This window comes from Alexandromys fortis, unplaced genomic scaffold, assembly GCF_014885135.2.
Source record: "Alexandromys fortis isolate MF-2015 unplaced genomic scaffold, M_Fortis_MF-2015_v1.1 scaffold_26, whole genome shotgun sequence".
In the NCBI taxonomy this organism is placed as follows: Eukaryota; Metazoa; Chordata; class Mammalia; order Rodentia; family Cricetidae; genus Alexandromys; species Alexandromys fortis.
This window is the reverse complement of record NW_026067894.1, coordinates 12,309,390-12,330,560: the sequence shown is the minus strand read 5'-3', so window position 1 is coordinate 12,330,560 and position 21,171 is coordinate 12,309,390. Positions and strand designations below refer to the sequence as shown.

At 43.9% G+C, this 21,171-nt stretch overlaps 2 protein-coding genes across 13 annotated transcripts in view; one reads left to right on the top strand and one right to left on the bottom strand.

Moving 5' to 3' along the window:
* Window positions 1-10,345, bottom strand: part of S100pbp (S100P binding protein) — a 36,665-nt gene extending 26,320 nt beyond the window's left edge. For 2 of the 12 annotated variants that reach the window (XR_007593351.1, XR_007593352.1), the window contains exons 1-4: window positions 10,118-10,345; window positions 3,004-3,119; window positions 1,164-1,963; window positions 653-735 (exon numbers count right to left, since the gene is read on the bottom strand). Coding sequence is in view for 10 of the 12 variants with exons in the window: in XM_050150608.1 (XP_050006565.1) it covers window positions 653-735; window positions 1,164-1,961 (881 nt within the window). In the remaining 2 variants the exon portion in view is untranslated. The other 10 variants (XM_050150692.1, XM_050150683.1, XM_050150675.1 and 7 more) reach the window with 10 other exon arrangements.
* Window positions 10,346-10,424: 79 nt separating this feature from the next.
* Window positions 10,425-21,171, top strand: part of Yars1 (tyrosyl-tRNA synthetase 1) — a 28,373-nt gene continuing 17,626 nt past the window's right edge. Inside the window, exons 1-4 of the mRNA XM_050150600.1 lie at window positions 10,425-10,621; window positions 17,569-17,715; window positions 17,856-18,031; window positions 20,894-21,023. Of these exons, the coding sequence (XP_050006557.1) occupies window positions 10,457-10,621; window positions 17,569-17,715; window positions 17,856-18,031; window positions 20,894-21,023 (618 nt within the window). The 5' untranslated portion in view covers window positions 10,425-10,456. The remainder of the gene's footprint in view (window positions 10,622-17,568; window positions 17,716-17,855; window positions 18,032-20,893; window positions 21,024-21,171) is intronic.

Genomic DNA, 21,171 nt, shown 5'->3' with positions numbered 1-21,171 from the left:
AGAAAAACCAAAAAAAAAAAAAAAAAATTGTTTAAGGCAGAATAAATATGCCATAAGTGTATAACAAATTTTCTTTTTCCTCAATTGTACTTTAAGTAAAGGAATTGGATTCAATCTATAAAGTAGCTTTTCCAGTACATTCAACTGAAAATGGCCATGTACAGATACTGCCATCTCCTGGTAACAAAAAGGTAAACTAAAAAAATGCCTCAAATTTGCAACCCTAATATTTGCCTCCAGTTGTATGCAAGAAAAAAGAAATAAGACTAAACGGTCTAATAAATAATTTTAGCCTTTTTGGTTAAAAATCTGACTTCTCATCAAATATGTGATCAGGCCTCTTCATACATGAAAGAAATTTTGTATTTATATAATGTTTTACTAACATGCCTCTTTTAGTTTCAAAATAACCTTGGGAGGTTGTAGGAAGGGCATCATTAGTTTCATTCTGACACAGAAACTAAACTGAAGTGAGGGATTATTTGATTTGCTCAAGATAACACAAATAGGTAGCTTCAGAATTTCAAGTTTGTTTATTCTTCCTGCAGGATTTCCTGCCCACCTCCCACCCCCATACTGAGAACATACTGGGAAGGGAAGAAAGAAATGAAAGAGAACCACCAAAAACTCAAATGGTTCTATGTCACGCTACCTGGTTCTGGACTGCAGGACAGGAATGACTTTGCCCAGTCTTCTCTCAGCTTTCACCTCCCCAGGGTCCTTGTCAGGGGCATGCTGATTTGTTGTTGTTTTTGTTTCCAGGGCAGAAGGGAGGAAAACAATAGGAAAGATAATTACCAGTTATAAGCAATTTATAATTTCAGCTGTATCAGATAACTGAAAACATCATTATGAGAATATAATTTTTTTAGTTGCTTTGTTTTTCAAGACAGGGTTTCTCTGTGTAGTTCTGGCTGTACTACAATTCGCTCTTGTAGACCAGGTTGGCCTCGAACTCACAGAGATGCGACTACCTCTGCCTCCCAAGTGCTGGGATTAAAGGTGAGCACAACCACCACCCAGCAAAATTCTTTCCTTTTTTTGGTACTAGGGATTGACACTAGCACATGCTAGTCAATACTCTACTGGGGAATTAAGTACATAGGAACTCTTTCTGAGTGAAAATAATTTCATGTCTACGGTGTTGAGAAAAATGTACTTACTCTGTTCGATGAACTGGACACAACTGGATTTCTCACTTCACACCCCGATTTATGTGATCCACTATTTTTCCAGGATGATCCCCTGTTAGGTACCTCTGAATGGTTGGAGATCTGAGAGAACACAGGGTTAGGTTTCTTACTTTCAGGTATATTTTTATCAGAGGCAGTTTGTTCGATGTTATTGTTTGAAGGAGAAGAAAGCAGGGGCCCATCCCAAGCAGAGTTACTGGGACTGACCCCTTCAGGCTCAGTGCAACGTTTACTCTCATTAGGATGAAGGTCATCTTCTCTCGTCTGTTCCCCAAGGGAGGCAGGTTTTTCCGTATCTTTGGAGGAATCGATCTTGTTCTTATCAAGCACAGGATCACAAACTGTTGGATTAAACGGTGCAACAACAGTTACTTTTATAAGATTCTTTTCAAGTACAAAGTGTCTGTTCAATGATTTACTAGGAGTTGGTCCATGACCAATTGATGTACTTAATTGAGGTAGTTTGAAGAAGCCAGGGGTCACAGCTGCTGGTCCCAAGCTGCGCAAAGGATTTTCTTGAGGAGTACCAGGTAGGGTCTGACACTTTCTGTCTCTACACTCATCATGCCCACCGTCATCCTTCAACAGCATCTCAATCTCTTCCTCTGTGAAACTGAAATGGCCATCGTCTTCCTCTCCATCAGAAAACTCCAACAAGGAGTCATCCAAGTCATCTTCAGCGAAGGAACCCCAAGGACATGAGGCACTTGCTTCAGGCAAGAAAGAGGAGCCAGAAGACTGTTCAGAGGGCAATAGTGAGCACGTCATATCTGAAAAAAATACGAGGAGGTTTTGCTAAACAACAACAAGAAGTAACTTAAACTAACCCAAACCTACTAAATATACAGAGGAAGCATCCTAGTATCTCAAATCCTGTGCTTGCATTGTGGTTTTTAACTTGAGAAATAATTAAGATATTATCCTTACCAGCATTATGGAAATAAAAAGCTTGAATAAGATACTTTTTTCTGATTATGACAAAATTAAGATGAATGATAATCAAGGTTAGTGAGGCTGTAGAGACAAGCACTCACTACTAGTAAGAGCATAAATTAATATAATATTTTGCAAAGAGTAACTTGGCAATACCATATAGTCTAGCAATCTCACTTCTGGAAATTTATCATATAAAACTACCTACTACAAACATACATAAAAACACATACGAATAGTCAAAGCAGTATTATTCAAAGTAGTCAAATATTAGAGGCAATCTAAATGTCCACCTCTAAAAGAAATGTTTAATAAAATCATTCATGTCAAATACATTCAACTATTTAAAAGCACATTAAAGTAGCTTTATATGTACTACCATGGGATGACTATAATATACAAGCAATTTACGTGTTTTTAAAAATGTTCAAATACCAAGTTTACACTTTTAAAAAAGAAAACACATATTACTTTCCTATTTTAGTGGCTAAACCTGGAGCCTCACATATGTAACACTGAATTACATCCTAGACTATTTTTTACTTTTTAATTTTAGAAAGGGTACTACTAAGATGCTCAGACTGGACCTAAACTTGCCCTATAGCAAAACCAAACTTTGAATTTGCAATCCTCCTGCCTCGGCCTCCATAGAAGCTGGGATTCCAGGCCTGTAATCCAACTGAAACATACTATTTTTTTTAAATAAAAAAAAAATCAGGAGGAAAGGGGGGGGAGATAGATAAATGTTACTGGGTATAGCGGTACATGCCTTTAATCCCAGCACTCAGGAGGTAAAAGCAGGGGAATGTTACAGGACAGATAGAGCTATACAGTGAGACCCTGCTTCAAAAAACAAAAATTAAAATGTCTTCCATACTGTGCGGAGCTGCTGGAGCAATCTCTGCCTCTGCCACGAGACCAAATGGAAAAAGGTTTCAACTCCTGCCGCTGTTCCTTTCAGGAGACTTGTCAAAGTGATTGACTCCCACCTTCCTGCAGGCACAAAGAAAATTAAAGGATCTTCTCATCACTTTCAACTCTGCTAATTACAAAGTCAACTGCATTATGCTTCAAGGTGTTCCATCTATTAATTTTGATCTTGATTTTTTTAAAAATACCAGCAAGTTGGATTATTTTCAGTAAAGAACACCAAAGAGAAATCTTTAGAAGAAAAAATTATGCAACTAAGAACTGGTTTAGTTCCTCCCAACAACTGTCACTTTCTTAAGATTATTGTCTGCTTTAGTGGGGTAAATAAGAACTGGGAGTCCTCAACCCTAAGACCTGGCACTGTCACTAACAAGCCTGATCCATTTGTCGCTAAGCCATTTGGTTTCTTTCCTTGTAAAACAGAAAAGTGTTGGAGAGAGGACTAGGACATGTCAAAGATTCTACCAAATTCTAAAAATTATGACTATACCAAAAACCAATCAACCCCTTTCCCATTTTTAATATATAAAAATACAAAGAAAAAGTCAACAAAGATATAAACACAAATATTGACTATTACAAGGTCAAGCATCAACATCGTTCTATTCTTTTTCTTCTTGGATGTTTACTTGTATAAATAAAATGTAACGTGGGGATAAGGGATATGGCTGAGTAGTTTAGTGTTTGCTTAGTATACATAAGGGAGCTGGGATTACAGACACACACCTTCACACCTACTTATGTGATACAGGGGATCCCGTAGAAGGCTTTGCTCATGCTAGGCAAGGCAAGTGCTTGTTTTCCGAGAGTCTCACACAGCTCAGGCTGGCATCCAAATAGCTGTGTAGTAGAGGATGGCCTTGAATTGATCCTCCTCCCTCCACCTCCCAAGTGCTAGAATTAAAGAAATTACCTCTACACTGGTTTCCTTAACAGCTTTTTTGTTTTGTTTTGTTTTTCAAGACAGGGTTTCTCTGTAGCTTTGGAGCCTGTCCCGGAACAAGCTCTGTAGACCAGGCTGGCCTCAAACTCACAGAGATCCTCCTGCCTCTGCCACCACCACCCTTTTTAAACTGTAAAGTTTCCTTCACTTTACTACTCTCTATATCCTTGACTTTCAGCTTTAATTCATATATTCCTTCAGTAATAATTTTCCGAGCTACACAGTATGTCTGCCTGCATGCCAAAAGATGGCACCAGATCTCATTAAAGATGGTTGTGACCATGTGGTCACTGGGAATTGAATTCAGGACCTCTGGAAGAACAGTCAGTGCTCTTAACTTCTGAGCCATCTTTCCAGCCCATCTCTATGATTATTTTTAAAAAAATATAATTCCCAAATTCCCAGAACATATAAGTCTTAAGGTTTTTGGTTGTTTTTTGTTTGTTTTTTGAAACAACAGTTTTCAGAACAGCCCTGGCTGTTCTAGAATTTGATCTGCTGACCAGGCTACCTCCCAAGTACTGGGATTAAAGGTGTGCACCATCATGCCTGGCAACATATAATAATGTTAGCAAGGAAACACCAAAAATTAAGTTCTAATATGAGATAATATAAAATGGTCTAGACAATAAAGCACTAAAGAAAAAAAGAGGAGAAAATACAGCATTTTATAATTAGAAGGGATCTAGTTAACTCAGAGTGGTGGGCCATGCATGGTGGTGCATGCCTTTAATCCCAGCACTAAGGAGAAATGGGCAAACTCTGAGTTCTAAGTCAGCCTGGTCTTCATACAGATTCAGCCAAAGCTATAGAATCTCAAAACATCCTGCATCTAAATAAATAAATAAAAGTAAAATAAAATAAAATAGTGTGATTAGGGTAAAAAGTAAAAGTGTATTTTTGGTCTAGTGACTAAGTTGTTTTCTAGATTAAAATCATCTTTTTTGACAGCAGTAACAGTGCTTACTTTTAGAAAGCTGAAAGTACTGATAAATTTAAGAAACCTTGTGCCTTGGGTGGTGGTGGTTCATACCGTTAATCCCAACGCTCGGAGGCAGAGACAGGTAGATCTGAGTTTGAGGCCAGTGTGGACTACCAAGTGAGTTCCAGGACAGCCATGGCTGTTACACAATGAAATCCTGTCTCAAAAATCCAAAAAGAAAGGAAAGAAAAGAGAAAAAAAAAAAAAAACAAAAAAAACTTGTGCCAGCTGTAGTAGTGCACACTATAATCCCCCTACTTGGAAACCAGAATGGGCTACAGCAAGGATCATTACTATCACCACCCCAAAAACCAACAATTAAAGATTATTAAACAGAAATATCAAGGCACTGAGCTCAAGCAACTTTCTTGTTTTTTTCGAGAAAGGGTTTCTTTGTGTAACCCTAGCTGTTCTGGAACTTGCTCTATAACCAGGCTGGCCTTTTAATTCAGAGGTCCACCTCCCAAGGGCTGTGATTAAAGGTGTGCACCATTACCACCCATTTTACAACTACATTTCTTAGAAACCCTTCCTGGGCCACTGCCCCCTCATCCCAATCACTCCAAAAAATATAGTTCAAGCACTTATGTGGCCAAATGCACTGTTCACTAAGTTTTCATAGTGAAAGCTGGGAGAAATAAAGTAACTTAAGTTCACTAGAAAATAATGCCAGGACAAGAATTCAAACCAAAGACTAATTCCAAAGGCAATCTTTTCCTAACTCCTGTGACAGACTTACCTCCAGGGTCAGTTAGCAAATGGAAAAATTAGAATTCAAACATTGGCTTCTAAATTTAGTATGCTTGGTAATAAACTATGGATATGTAGATATTGAAGGCAAATTTTTATTACTTGGAAAAATAATTTAGGATACCTTAAAATGCATCAGAAGCTGCTCTTGACCTCACAGATGTTGGCCATCATCCAAAGACACAAAACTGACTCTTTTGAGCTTCTTTCATAATATCCCAAATGGCAAAACCATCCAAAACAACATCATAAAGAAAGACAGAAATAAATTTTAGCTCCCACAAATCATTTTCTTTGCAAAATTCCTGAGTTTCAAAAAAAATTTTTTTATTATCATTTAAAACAAGTAAGTAGTTGTTTGGTGGTACGTGCCTTTAATCCCAGCACCCTGGAAGCAGAGGCAGGTGGATCTCTGTGAGTTCAAGGCCAGCTTGGTCTGCAGAGCTAGTTCCAGGACAGGCTCCAAAGCTACAGAAAAACCCTGTCTCGAAAAACCAAAAAAGACAAAATAACAACAAAACCTTGTAACATAATGAACCTTCACAGTCACCACTCAGCCACCTGAACTACAATCTACTGCCAACCTCTAACTCCATTCATTTCTTCCCTTTACTGGATTATTCTGAAACAAAGCTCAGGCACTACATCATTAGCTCAACGGCTAAAAGCACTGGCTGCTCTTCTAAAGGACCTGGGTACCATTCCCAGCACCCACATGGAGGCTCACAACTGTCTGTAACTCTGGTTTCAAGGGATCTCACACCTCTTCTGATCTCTGCAGATACCAGACATACATACGGGCAAAGCATCTATACACACACACACACACCCCCCAAAAAAAATCTTAAACTCCTAAGCTCCTGTTCAAATTTCTAATTCTCTTATTCATATTTTTCAGGCTCAAGGAAAAGCAAACACACCAGCATCTAAACAAGGCCTACAAAAATGCAACAGACTAATGTCTTCTAAAGATTTCCTACCTTTTCCCCACCACAATTATCTATTAAAGGAAGTTTCTATGGACACATTTACACATCACGAAATTATAAAAAACACCAAATTCAGGATAGCAAGAACCAGTAGTGGCAAGAAAATAAGAATGGCAGGAGATATAAAATCAGTCTTGTTATTTTTTTGTTTTGTTTTTTGAGACAAGGTCTCATATAGCCCAGGCTATCCTGAAACTTGCCAAAGATGTGGCCAAGGATGACCTAAATTTCCTGATTCTCCTTCCTTTCATTGCCTCCATAGAACTATGGGAACCATACCAAGTTTTTTGTTTGTTTTTTTTTAATCAGTAACAAGAAACTCAACAAATATAGAGATGAAAGATAAACCTGGACAGTAAGTATAATTATTATGCTACCTTGCTTAATTTTTTATATATTGAAATATGTAATAAACATTACTTTTAGGGTAGGGGATGGCTAGATGGCTCAGTGAGTAAAGGTACTTGCCCCATAGGACTAGTGATCTGAATCCAATCTCTAGTGCCCAGGTAAAGACAGACAGAAAGAACTGAATAGGTTTTTGGACCTCAACTCCCACACCACGCACAGAAACTCACAAACCACACACTACATAAATTAATAAAAAAAAAAATGGAGCCAAGTGGTGGTAGCTCATGCCTTTAATCCCAGCACTTAGAAGGTAGAGGCAGGCAGATCTCCTGAGTTCTGAGTTCAAGGACAGCCTGCTCTATAGCAAGTTCCAAGACAGTCAGGTATATAGACTGTATTGAAAAATAAAAAACAAAACAAAAAAAATTTGGTTTTGGCCTTTTTGAGACAGGGTCTCACTGTGTATCACTGGTTGGCTTGGTACTCACTATGTAGACAAGGCTAGTCTTAAAATTCTATACGGGTATGGTAGAATACACCTTTAGTCCCATTACTCAAGAGGCAGAAACAGGTGGATCTTTGTGAGTTCAATGCCAGCCTGGTCTACACTGTTAGTTCCGGACCAACCAGGGCAGCAGAGACTCTGTCTCAGAAAAATAAAGCACAACACCAAAAACTATAAAGCCAGTGTGAAAAATACATCAAATACACCCCAAGTCTCAATATTTCTCCCTATAAAATAGGAAACTTCACAGCACATCAGTTTCACAAGGTTACTAACAAGAATTAAGACTTAACACACTACAGATACAATTAAGTGGTGGCTACGGTTATTATCTCAACTGCAACCTACATCTCACATCAAGAAGCTTAAGCAAAGGGGGTGGTAGGAAAAAAGCTAAACTGGTAAGAAACTTGCCCTAGACCCATTTTAGAAATTATTCAGCATAATCTACTAACTGAAAAATTTAGCCATTGTCACCAAACCAAACTGGATGGATAACTGAAACATCAGATAAATTCTCCAAATTAATGGCCCATGAAATATCTTGCATTAGAGGAACTGGGCTAAATTCCAAAGACCTCATTCATTTGAACTCTCTGAACTTCAATATAAATGAGCCCACTCATCTGTATTCCTAGCATTTAGGAGGGTGAGTTCAGGGCTACTTGAGGCTCCACTTCCAATTTCAAACCAGTATGGGCTACACATGTGAAAGGAGGGAGGGGATGGGGGTTTTTGAGATAAAGTCAATTTGAACTTTCAAGGGAGGAAAACCTTCAATAAAGCTGAAGCTATAGCAAGGCATTGGGGCACACGCCTTTAACCCCAGCATCTGGGAGATAGAGGCAGGTGGACTTCTGAATTCCACTCCAGCCTCATCTACGCAAGCGAGCTCCAGGCTAGCCAGTACATAATACGGCCCTGTCTCGAAATATTAACAATAAACAACCGGAAGCACTTAAGTTCCACAATCACTTCTCTCCCATCACCCGCACTTGGCACTTGCCTGGTAAATCCTTTAAATATGGCGGATTCTTTATTTTTAAGGGGGGAATATTTTCTTAGTCCCAAATTCTCCTAATTCTGCTCCCCATCTCTGCGTGACCCTATTCTGTCCTTCCACGTCTCTCACCTGTCCACCCCCTTCTCCACACGTTAGTGTACCGCCCCCTCTCTGTTCTCTAACCTCCTGGTTGCAACCTCAGAAACTGCTTCCCTATCTATTTTTATCTTACCTCAAAAAACCTACTGCCTTCGAGCACAAAGCCTCATTGTATTTAGGACAGTAAGACTCCCATGCCAGGTGTACACTACACATCCTCTTTCAAGACTCTTAAAACCAAAACCATTACCAAACTGGCTCTGAGACGCAGGGTCAAAAGCAAGGATCATTTTGCGGAGGGGACTTCTCGCGGGCCTGTGAGTGTGAGTTCCAATCTCTCCAAAGCACAACACACGTGAAGCACACAGCACACCAAAAAAAAAAAAAAAAAAGGCCTTATCACTGAAATGAAGCCAACTGTACAAACTAAAACAAAGTGAACTGGAATTATCAGAAAGAATTTTGCAACTCCCTCCGTGGAACGGCAAAACGCTGTAAAACGCAAAGACAACCCGTTTGGAAATATCTGCTTTGGGTAACAATTTCCGAGACTCCAGTGCCAAGAGTTCCACACCGGCCCCAGGCAGCAGGATTCTTCTACCCTGAAGCAACAGGTCTCTTTTATGAGAATGGTCTATTTAAAAGCTTGGGGCCCCGAACAACCACGAAAAGAACAAAAATGAGGGCAGCCAGGGAACTAGGTCCTCTCTTGGTGGCCTTCTTCCGGGCTCATCCTGAGATGTCTGGGGGCGTTCCCTAAGGCCCTGGATGGAAACGAGCGAGGGTGGCCCAGGGATGCCTTCGCTAAGCTCCCGCCTGGCCTCCCCTGGAGGAGCAGCACCGCCACCGCGCCCAGGGCCTTTGCACTTCCCTCCTCCCACTCGGGAGAGGGAGTACTCGCCTCCCTGCGGATAACGGGAGAAGCGCGGCTTTTTCCCGCGCCCCTCCCCCCCGGGGGAGACACAGGTCCCCGCCGGCATGGGCGGTGCACCCAACCTCCCGGGCACACCTCAGCAGGCTGCGGCCCGCGGCGGCCGGGAGCGGGTCGTCCTCCTCCCGCCCCGACGCGCCGCGGGAAGCCCGCCGTCCTCGCTCTCCCTAGCAACACCCACCGCGGCGCGAGCCCTAGGGCGAGCTAGACCCCTTCCTTCCCCCACGGGCAGGGCCGGCGACCACGCTCGCGGCCCGAGGACCTGACAGCTCTTTCCCTCCTCGGGATGAGGGGCGTCACTCGCCCACGGAGGCGGAGGTGGGGGAGCAGGGACAACCTCCCCGCCCGCCATCACCTCAGGAGCGAGAGCCAGCCCTTCCCTCAGCGAGGCGAGGACCTCCCTACTCCTCGCTGGGGGGGGAGACGATGTTCGCGGCCCCGTGGAGAAGCAACAGGCGACCCCGACCGGCCGCCCAGACGACGAAAAGCCGTCCCTCCCGCTCTTCACCTCCGGAAGCCGGGCCAAAGCCTGGGCGAGCGGCTGCACCTCACTCCGCCCCCTGCGCCATTTTATCGCCCCCTTCTCGACCTCCCCCACCCCGAGGCAGCGAGGCCACCTCCAGGGGGAGGGCAACCAAACAGTGATTGGCAGGAAACCGCCCCGCCCCCGAGAGGGTTGCGTCCCGGGCAGTCTTCCCAACCCCGCCTTCCGCACCGCCTACCCGGCCCGATGGCTCCGCCTCTTCCTGTTTCATCGATCCGTTCGACTCTCTGCTGCTCCTGACTCCGGGCTACTCCTGGGCGGAAGTGCAGCTAGGCCTAGCAAGCGGAGCTACGAGCTCAGCTGATGCAACCTGAAGGGACTAGCGTGACAGTTCCCGGCACGCGGCGGCGGCGGCGGGCGAGGAAAGGGCGCGGGTGCCAGCTGAACGCGGGAAGCGGAGAAAGCGGAGCCATGGGGGATGCTCCTAGCCTTGAAGAGAAGCTGCACCTTATCACCCGGAACCTGCAGGTCGGGCCTTGGGATTGGAATGCGCCATTGGGTACTGGGGACTCCAGTCCAGTGATCCCGAGTCCAGCCCCGGGTCCTAAGTGTGTAGGGCCTCGGTCTCCGCGCCTGGGCGGCTTTAAGGTCCTCTGCTAATTGATCAGTAAGTCAATCAAGCAGCCATTCCCAGGATGCAAAAGAAACCACCACAATGGGCTCGCCTTTTGTGTGCACTTATCTTGTGCTGTAGCCATCCTGGGGCTAGGAACCACATTCCATCATTCTATTTATTATATGCCGGGCGCAGTGCTAGGCTCTAGGGAGTAAGGGCCGTGTCCTCTCAGAGATCTTGTGGAAAGAACTAGAAGTTTAAAACGACTCATAACTCCAAACACTAAAGATAAAGCAAGTCGTGAAAGTTCCTGTGGCTGGAATTCTGAAAAGAAATGGGGCCGGGTGGGCTGAAAGGATAGCTCAGAGGTTCAAAGCTCTTGCTTTTACCGAACCCCGATTCCGTTCCCAGCACCCATGTCAGGCAGCTCAACACGGCTGCAGAGGGCCTGGCATCCCCTTCAGGCTTCCATGGGTACACACACGTTAGAAAGAGCCGGGCGGCGGTGGCGCACGCCTTTAACCCCAGCTCTCAGGAGGCAGAGGCAGGTGGATCTGTGAGTTCGAAACCAGCCTGGTCTACAGAGCCAGCGAGCTCCTGGATAGCCAAAGCTACACACAGAAACCCTGTCTTGGGGGGAGGAGGGAGAGAGAGAGAGAGAGAGAGAGAGAGAGAGAGAGAGAGAGAGAGAGAGAGAGAAGAGGAAGAAGGAAGCTTCCTCTGAGGATGTGTCCTCCAAACTGCCCAACATGTGCGTCTTCCGTTCAGTTCGCAGGTGCTTCTCTTGTCAGCAACTACAAGTGTAGGGGTTACCCAGAAAAATCCTGAACAGCAATTTCAGAGGGACCCAAGGGGAGCAAGAATCTCGTGGTTCAGAGAGAAGGCTAGGGGTGTGGCTCACTGGTCAAGCAACTGGGAGGCAGGCTCTGGGCTTGGTCCTCAGAGCCCTCACACACTCCTCCAAGAAGACTGATTTCTCTGGAGTAGGGCAAGCGGCAGTGCTGCTCAGACAAACTCTCTGCCACAGCGCCGGCTCCATCCTGCTCTTCCTCCCCAGAACTTACCACTGTCATTTGACTTGTCCGTTTAGGAGAGGCAGACAGGAGCCCAGTCATGAGCACCTTGTAAAGTTTGTTTTACAGGCCAGATCAAGACTAGATCAGACTTACGCTAAGGGTAGGCGCAGTACTGAAGCGTCTTTCTGGCCTTTATTTTTTATTTTATTTACGTTATAGGTCACAGTTCCTGGGTGTGGTGTGGTACATGCTCCTGTAATTTCAGCACCTGAGAGGCAGAGACAGGAGACTCACTTCAACTTGGAAGCCAGCCTAGTTTACATAGCTCCTGGATAGCTAGGGCTATTTATGGAGACCCTGTGTCTAAGAGCGCTCACCCTTTTAAAGGGGACAGTTTAGTCAATGTCTATATATCCACAGAGTTGGTTATTTTCCCCAGAGGAATGTGAACCCACCTGAGCATGGTGGCACAGGCCGGTAGCCCCAGCACGTGCTATACAGTGACTTTGTTTCTGTTGTTTCAATGATTAAAAAAATGTGCTCAGAACACCTATATAAAGGTGACCCTAGGTGGTCCATCCCTGGGAAGCGGGAGAACACATGTCCTAGACCACTGGGCAATACAGAAGGACCCTGTCTCAAAACAGATGAACAAAAGATATGAAAAATGAACCATGGGGGGGCTGGAGAGATGGCTCAGTGGTTAAGAGCACTGCCTGCTCTTCCAAAGGTCCTGAGTTCAATTCCCAGCAACCACATGGTGGCTCACAACCATCTGGAATGAGGCCTGGTGCCTTCTTCTGGCCTGCAGACATACACATAGACAGAATATTGTATACATAATAAATAAATAAATAAATAAATAAATAAATAAATAAATAAATATTTTTAAAAAAATGAACCATGGGGGCTGGAGAGATGGCTCAGGTGAGGATCAGGGGTTCAAGGCCACCTTCACTTACCTTACTGAATTCGGGGTCAGCTTGGAGTGTCTCGAAGAAAAAGAAAAACCTGCAACATTAGCTAACCCAATGCCCATTCCCCACCCCTACTCCCAGCCCTAGGGAAGCACTAATCGACTCTATGTCTCCTATGTATATACCTCTCCTGGACAGTTCTAGCCCTTTCCTAACATGTCCTCTCCCTCGTCCCCTTCCACGTTCTCTCCCCTCCCCAGACCTCTGTGTCCCTTACCTCATCCCACTGGCCTATTCTGACCTTTGATCTCTTTCAGGAAACTGCTTCCCCGTGGGAAAGTGCTCTGGTACGTAGGCGAGAATTAGGGGGAAACAGAAACCCAGAGACAAAGACACCCCAAAGAGAGAGCGAGAGCACACACTGACCAGGCATTTATAGAGACAGAAACATGGACAGAGACAACAAGAAGCAGATGCCTCTGCTCTTTATTTATTGTTTAAACCTTTTTTAAAAAAAGAAAATGGGGGGGGGGGCTGGAGAGATGGCTCAGAGGTTAAGAGCATTGCCTCCTCTTCCAAAGGTCCTGAGTTCAATTCCCAGTAACCACATGGTGGCTCACAACCATCTGTAATGGGGTCTGGTGCCCTCTTCTGGCCTGCAGGCATACACACAATATTGTATACATAATAAATAAATAAATAAATAAATTTAAAAAAAAAAAAGAAAATAGGAGGCTAGAGAGCTGGCTCAAACTTTAAGAGCACTTGCCGTTCTTGCAGACAACCCAAGTTCTTCCCAACACCTACATCAGGTGTCTTGCAACCACCTAAAACTCCAGTTCCAAGGGGTCTGATGCCTCTGGCTTCTGCAGGCACCTGCACTCATACACATATACTCAAACGCAGAGACACTTAATAAAAATAACTCTTTAAAAAGAAAAGAGCCCGGCGGTGGTGGCGCACGCCTTTAATCCCAGCACTCGGGAGGCAGGCGGATCTCTGTGAGTTCGAGGCCAGCCTGGTCTACAAGAGTTAGCTCCAGGACAGGCTCCAAAGCTACAGAGAAACCCTGTCTCGAAAAACCAAAAACCAACCAAACAAANAAAAAAAAAAAAAAAAAAAAAAAGAAAAGAGAATGATTTCTACTGCTTGCTGTCAAGGCTCAAGCTCAGACATCTCGGACCTGGGAGCCCCTTGTCTCCTCTCTCTTAAGCCTCTGCCCAGGCTAGCAGTAATTGGGTCTGATCTACCTTCAAAATAGATTCCCACACAGATCTGTAGTCTACCTTTCTCTTTCCTTTTTGAGGCTAATATTCCATTATATGAACATACCATATTGTATTTATCCATCTATTAACTGATGGACGTTGGAGTTGGAGTTATTCTACTCACAACTTGTTGGTCTTTTTTTTATCTTTTATTTTTTGAGACAGAGCTTACATCAATGGTAGAATTAAAAAATTAAAGAAAGATAATTCCTCTTAGAATAGTTTAGAACAAGAGAGAAGCCAAAATCTGAACTCTTTACCTCTCTCCCTGTGTCTTCATTCTGTCTGTAGTTTGTGGTCTGTGGCCTGTCTGCTGTCTGGTTGTGTGTGTCTGGTGTCTGTTCCTGTTGCCTGTCTCTAACAAAGGGGCTTGCTCTGAATCTACTCAACAGCACAGGAACGGAATGAGGAACACTTTCCTCCAGATATCTTTAGCAGAGTTTTACAAAGGAAGAAGTTACGTCATTGACTCAGAACAGCACTCAAAGCCTCACACAGGTGTTGGGTCTGCTTTCAGTAAATGACTAACACACAGATACACAGATTGTTCTGGGTCAGGGGAATGGGAAAGTATATAACTTTAAAAGAGTAAAAAAAAAAAAAGCTCTGTGTTTAGCTTGGATTGTAACAGCTGACCTCATGGGGAATCCAAGGGTAGTAAGGCTGATTACATTGTTCTCTTAAGGCAGGTTAAACTTACACAGAGTACACAGTAGGATAGCAGATTGAATACATGGTCTTCAATGGTCTCAAGGCATATTAACTCTGCAGCTAGGTCCGGGAAAAGTTCTGTCTCTTTGCAAATGGGTTATTTTCAGAAGTGGATATTATCACATGGTCTCTCCATGTAGTTCAAGGCACCTGGCTTCGCTTGAAACTTACTTTGGTTTGTTAAACAGGCAGTTCAGCAATTAAGAGCATCTGCTGCTCTTGCATAGAACCCAAATTCAGTTCCCAGCACCCACATCAGGTAGCTCACAACTGCCTGTAACTCCAGCACCAAGGAGGCAGAGTGGGCTTTAAAGACACTTGAATACACCGATATGCATACATATATTTTTTTGGCCAGACGGTGGTGGTACACCCCTTTAATCCCAGCACTCAAGAGGCAGAGGCAGACGGATCTCTATAAGTTTGAGGCCAGCCTGGTCTACAGAGCAAGTTTCAGGACAGCCAAGGCTACTCTGAGAAGCCCTGTTTTGAAAAACAAAACAAACAAAAAAATCGTTCAAAAATTGAAGCTAATGCTCGTTTACCATTCCCCAAATACTAGGAATGATTGAATTAATAATTGTACTAAACATTTGTTTTTTCTAACTTTTGGATTTTGAGCTGGTTTCTGATATAATCCAGGATGGCCTCCAGGGACTGCAAGTGTGTACCTTACCGTCATACCTGGTTTTATCCGGTGCTGAGGATCAAACCTAGGGCTTTCTTCATACTAGGCAAGCACTCTACCCCCCGAGCCACATCTCCAGCCATGTTTAAAACGTACAAAAGCCATACAGTAATGTAGACCCGTCATGCTTCGAAGCAGCTGAAGGGAGTAATTTAGGCTGAATGTGAAATTAGGAACTAGATATGAAGTAGCTGTGTTGATAAAGTGCTTGCCTAGTGGGCTGGAGAGGTGGCTCAACAGTTAAGAGCGCTGGCTGCTCTTCCAGAGGTTCAATTCCCAGCACCCACATGGTAGCTCACAACCATCTGTAATGAGATCTGGCTCCTAGCTTGCAGGCAGAACACTATACATAATAAATAAATAAATAAAATCTTTTTTAAAAAAAAGTGTTTGCCAATGGCCAGTGGGCTGTGAAGCACTCGGCAATTAGGATGTCCACGTGAGATTTGCCTTCAAGTACACTCGGTTTATTCACATAAACATTTCCTTATGATGCTATGCTGTTAGAAAGATTACAGTAGTTTCATGCAAATAGATCTCTCACGATCAGGGAACAGTAGGGCAGGTCAGCTAGGGCTGAAGGTGGGTGGGTGTGAAGTCACCAATAATGCCAGGAAATCGATGGTCCCTGGAGACAGAGTCACAGTGGCCTGTCTCAAAGTTGCCTTGCCTATGGGGCTCAACACAGGGGGTGTTTGGGAGCATGGTGATTCAATCCTGGGGTCCACTATCTGGTTTCAGGGAGGGTGGTTTCTGTTGTTATTTTTTAACATTTATTTATGTGGGTGTGTGTGTGTATATGGGCGGGTGTTTTGTCTGCATGTATGTTTGCATTTCCGGAAGAGGGCATCAGCTCTCATGAGACTACAGTTATAGACAGTTGTGAGCCTGCAGGTGGGAACTGAACCCAGGACCTCTAGAAGAGCAGCCAGTACTCATAACCACTGAGCCATCTCTCCAGCCCCTGTTTTTAGTTCTTAAACTCTTTGGGTGTGCCAGCCTATAACTTTATCAGGCTCACCATTTTAACATACTATTTTTCTATATTAACAGTCAAAACTTTATGTTCACGTTATTTGTAAATATTTTTCTTTGCTTACAGCAACATCTTTTAAGTCAAAACATATTATATTCATTTTGTCAAAACAAATTTTCAGTTCACAACAATATGTTTTCAACATAGTTTCCAGGTTACACAAGTATGGTTTTTCTCGCTGTAGCATACACAAAGGCCTGGGTTTGATGCATGACAAGGCATGGCCTGTCAGTACACACCTGGACTCTAAGCACTTAGAAGTTAGAGGCTAGCCTGGGTTACATGAGACCCTGACACAAAACAAAACAGAATGTAGGGGCAGAGGAGAATTGCTGACCCTTAATGATGGCAAGAGCAGTGGCAAAGATGCCTAAGCAGAAAGAGGAGGGAAGTAAGTGTTCATTGCAGTTAGCTGCCTCAGGGTCCTCTGTGAACCTCAGAGGAGTATGGAGTGCCGGGTCGTGATGGCATATGGGAGGCAGAGGCAGGAGCATGGAGCTCACTGAAGTGAGACTGAAGCAGATGACAGCAGAAGAGATGACTATTAAGGTGGCTCCAGGTTCTGATGAGATGGTCCAGTAGTTAAAATCACTGGCTGCTCTTCAGGACCTGGGCTTGGCTTTGATTCCTGGCTCCTTTCCTTTTTTGTTTTGTTTTGCTTTGCTTTGCTTTTCAAGATAGAGTTTCTCTGCATAACTCTAGCTGTCCTGGAACTCAGAGATCCGCCTGTCTCTGCCTCCCAAGTTCTGAGGTCAAAGGTGTGTGCCACCACTGCCCGCATGATTCCCTCCTCCTATATGGAGGCTTACAACCATGATTCCCGTTCCAAGGGATCTGACAACCCCTTCAAGCCTTCTGGGTCACTGCACACATATGGTGCACAGGCATATATGCAGGCAAAACACCTATATACATAAAATTTAAAAAGGAAAAATGTTTGTTGAGGTGACTACAAAAGGAGGGAGGGTAACTGAGAGTAGAGGGTAGATGGGCAGATCTGTGCCTTCGTACCCTAGCATCAGTGTTGTTTCCTGGAAGAGGCACTAGCAGCAACGGGAACAGCTTAGGTGGAATCTCAGCACTGAGAACATGTTTGGACTCCAGTGACATTTGCCCACAGGCTCTGAGCCTGAAACCCCAGTGACACACGACTTTGTTTGCAGGGTAAAGGATGAGCAAGGTAAGGGATCAGCATTAAACCGGCTCTTCTGCTTTCACAACAGGAGGTTCTGGGGGAAGAAAAACTGAAGGAGATACTGAAGGAGCGGGAACTCAAAGTTTACTGGGGCACGGCCACCACTGGGAAGCCACATGTGGCTTACTTTGTGCCCATGTCCAAGATTGCTGACTTCTTGAAGGCAGGGTGTGAGGTAAGAACGCTTGCTATGAACCAAGCTGTTGTCATTGTTAAGTGACCAAAAGAGACCCTTAACAAAGGTGGGGGTGGGGAGGGAGTGGAAATCACTGGGGCCGATTTACATTTTGGTGGCTTCTTATTGTTTCTGTCAAGGTAACGATTCTGTTTGCGGACCTTCATGCTTATCTGGACAACATGAAAGCTCCCTGGGACCTTCTAGAACTTCGAACCAGTTACTATGAGAATGTGATCAAGGCAATGCTGGAGAGCATTGGCGTACCCTTGGAGAAGCTCAAGTTTGTCAAAGGCACCGACTACCAGCTCAGCAAGTAAGCACGTGATCGCTCCTTGTGGGTTTGGTATGCCTTTCTAATTACAGGGTGGTGCAGTTCGGGTACTCTTTAAATTTGGGTTGGGAGCTACTTGATACTACCTGTTAAGACCCATTAAACAGTCTATACCCTTTGTTGGTTTAATTCACCCATCAAAAATGCACTGGCTTGGAAACGCCTAGGTTCTATCCTGTTTGCTACAGACACAAATGTAACCCTAACCCTAACCAAGCCTCAGCCTTGGACCCATAGCCTGTGGCAAAGGGATAGGAAATGGCCAGCCTCCCTTTCTCCTTGGGCCTCAGCAAATAATGATAAAAGAAATATGAGAGAAGACGGCCATCTTCCAACAATTCTTATTGTTATGTTGCATGGAGATGCTAAGCCACCTTATGTCAGGGACAGATGTGGGCATTGGTGGCCCTTGGTATAGATGGGGCATCCTGAGATGCGAGGAGTATCTATACCTCAAAATAACTGCTAGTCATGGACTAACATTGCTCGTGAGAGACGGTTTTAAAGATGTTAAAGCATATGCTCTCAGGAGGTGTAGAGTGCTGTCTTAGAAGCGGAGCACAGTTGACTGCTTGACCCTGGGAGAGTTAGAATCTCAGAGTCGGTCCAATGAGACAAGGTGCACCAAAGCACAGGAAAAGACTGAAAAATGAACTATATTATAAGCTGGGTGGTGGTAGCACTTGACTTTAATCCCAGCACTCAGCAGCAGAGGCAGGAGGATCTCTGAATTTGAGGACAGCCTGGGCTGCTACACAAGGAAACCCTGTCTTGAAAAACAGAGAGAGAGAGAGAGAGAGAGAGAGAGAGAGAGAGAGAGAGAGAGAGAGAGATTGCTATTTTATGAATATTTTATGAAGTCCTGCGTGGAACTCCCAGAAAATTCCCATATCAAATTAAGACCTCCACCACATCAAAAGTAAAATTAAAAAAATAATCAAGCCACAGGCTGGGGTGTAATTCTGTGGTAAAATAAATACACAAATACAAATGCAAGCCACAAATGGTCCAAATCCTTGGGATGCATATAACTTAATATCCAGTTTTTCAAAACTTACAGAGTCAGAGGCATATATGCCTTTAATCCCAGCACTCAGGAGACAGAAACAGGCAAATTTCTATGAGTTCAGGATTAGTCTGAGCTACATGGTTCTAGGCCAGCTAGCAATACATAGTGAAAGACTGCATCAAAAAATAAATAAATAAACAAAAATGATGATTAATTTTTTTAGTGACCCAATCAAGTAAAAAAAAAAGGTTCAATTGAGTATTTCTTAGAATTCTCAAGTGACTAGTAACCATATGGAAAGAGTAATGTTCCCTGGTTGTTGTTCAGAAAAAATTGAGATTAAAATCATTGTGAAAAATCACAATTCAGTCAGTAAATGGAAAAAAATTTTAAGAGGCAAAATAGGTAATAAAATTCACAATAACTGGTCTGAAGAGATGGCTCTGTGGTTAAGAGCACCAGCTGCTCTTCTAAAGACCTGGGTTCAATTCCAGCACCAACATGGCAGTTCACGGCTACCTGTAACTCCAGTTCCAGGGGATCCAACACCCTCACACAGACAAAACACCAATGCCATAAAATAGAAATAAATAGATCTTTTTAAAAAAAATTTTGACAAAATCACATTGGGAAATGGTTTGGCCTTATCTGCTGCAATTTGAGATGCAAACCCCCCTGACCCTGGGACTCCAGGCCACTGCTTACAGACACAAATGCTGAAAAGCAGCAACAGGCTTAAGATAAGGTTCCTCTAGCGGGGGCAGAACTGGGTAGAATTAGGAGAGGACACTGGGTACTGCTGAGGTTTTCTTTCTTTCTTTTCTGGGGGAGGTTTTTGAGACAGAATTCTGTGTGTAGCTTTAGAGCCTGCCCTGGAACTCACTCTGTGAACCAGGCTGGCCTTGAACTCACAAAGATCTGCCTGCCTCTGCCCCTGAGTGCTGGGATTAAAGGTGTGCACCACCATGCCCGGCCCCCCAAGGGTGATATTTTTAAAATTTATTTATTTTATGTGTATGAGTGTTTTGTCTGTGTGCATATATTCACACCCCTTGGATGCCTGTGCCCCTGGAACTGGACTTATGTACAATTGTGAGCTACTGTGTGGATGTGGGAACCAACCCAAGTCCTTTGCAAGAAAAAGTGTTCTTAACCACTGAGCCACCTTGCCAGCCATATACCATATATTTAAAACTTTTTTTTTGAAGGTATGGAAGAAAGATTGAAAAATTGTAGTATTTATTGATTAGGGATTCCAGAAGAGAGAAGGAGTTGGCAAAGACGTAGTGTGTCACGAGATAATAGTAGAACATTTTCCAGAACCAAAAGGAAAAACAGAAATTTAAAGTAATAGGTTGGATTATTATTATTATTATTATTATTATTATTATTATTTATACAATAGTCTATGTATGCCTGCAGGCCAGAAGAGGGCACCAGACCTCATTACAGATGGTTGTGAGCCACCATGTGGTTGCTGGGAATTGAACTCAGGACCATTGGAAGAGCAGGCAATGCTCTTAACCACTGAGCCATCTCTCCAGCCCCCTTTTTTTGTTTTGTTTTGTTTTGTTTTGTTTTGTTTTTGTTTTTGGAGACAGGGTTTCTCTGTAGCTTTTGGAGCCTGTCCAGGAACTAGCTCTTGTAGACCAGGCTGGCCTTGAACTCACAGAGATCCACCTACCTCTGCTTCCCCAGTGCTGGGATTAAAGGCATGTGCCACCACCACCACCCGGCAATGCTGTCTTTAGGACATCCTAGGATTGGGGGGCTGTCCTGGGACACTGAGGCCTGGGCTCAGTCTTACAGGTGTATCCTCTGCCTTTCTTCTTAAGAGAGTACACGCTGGATGTGTACCGACTGTCCTCTGTGGTCACACAACATGATGCCAAGAAAGCCGGAGCTGAGGTCGTGAAGCAGGTGGAGCACCCTTTACTGAGTGGCCTGCTGTACCCTGGACTGCAGGTATGCAAGAGGGAGGAGAGGGTACCAGTTGCCTTTCTGCACTCTTTCATTTGTTTTTTAAGGGTTTTTTAATGCATATTGCTATTTTGTGTGTGTGTGTGTGTCTCTCTCTGTATATGTATGTGTGTGTGTATGTATATATATGTAG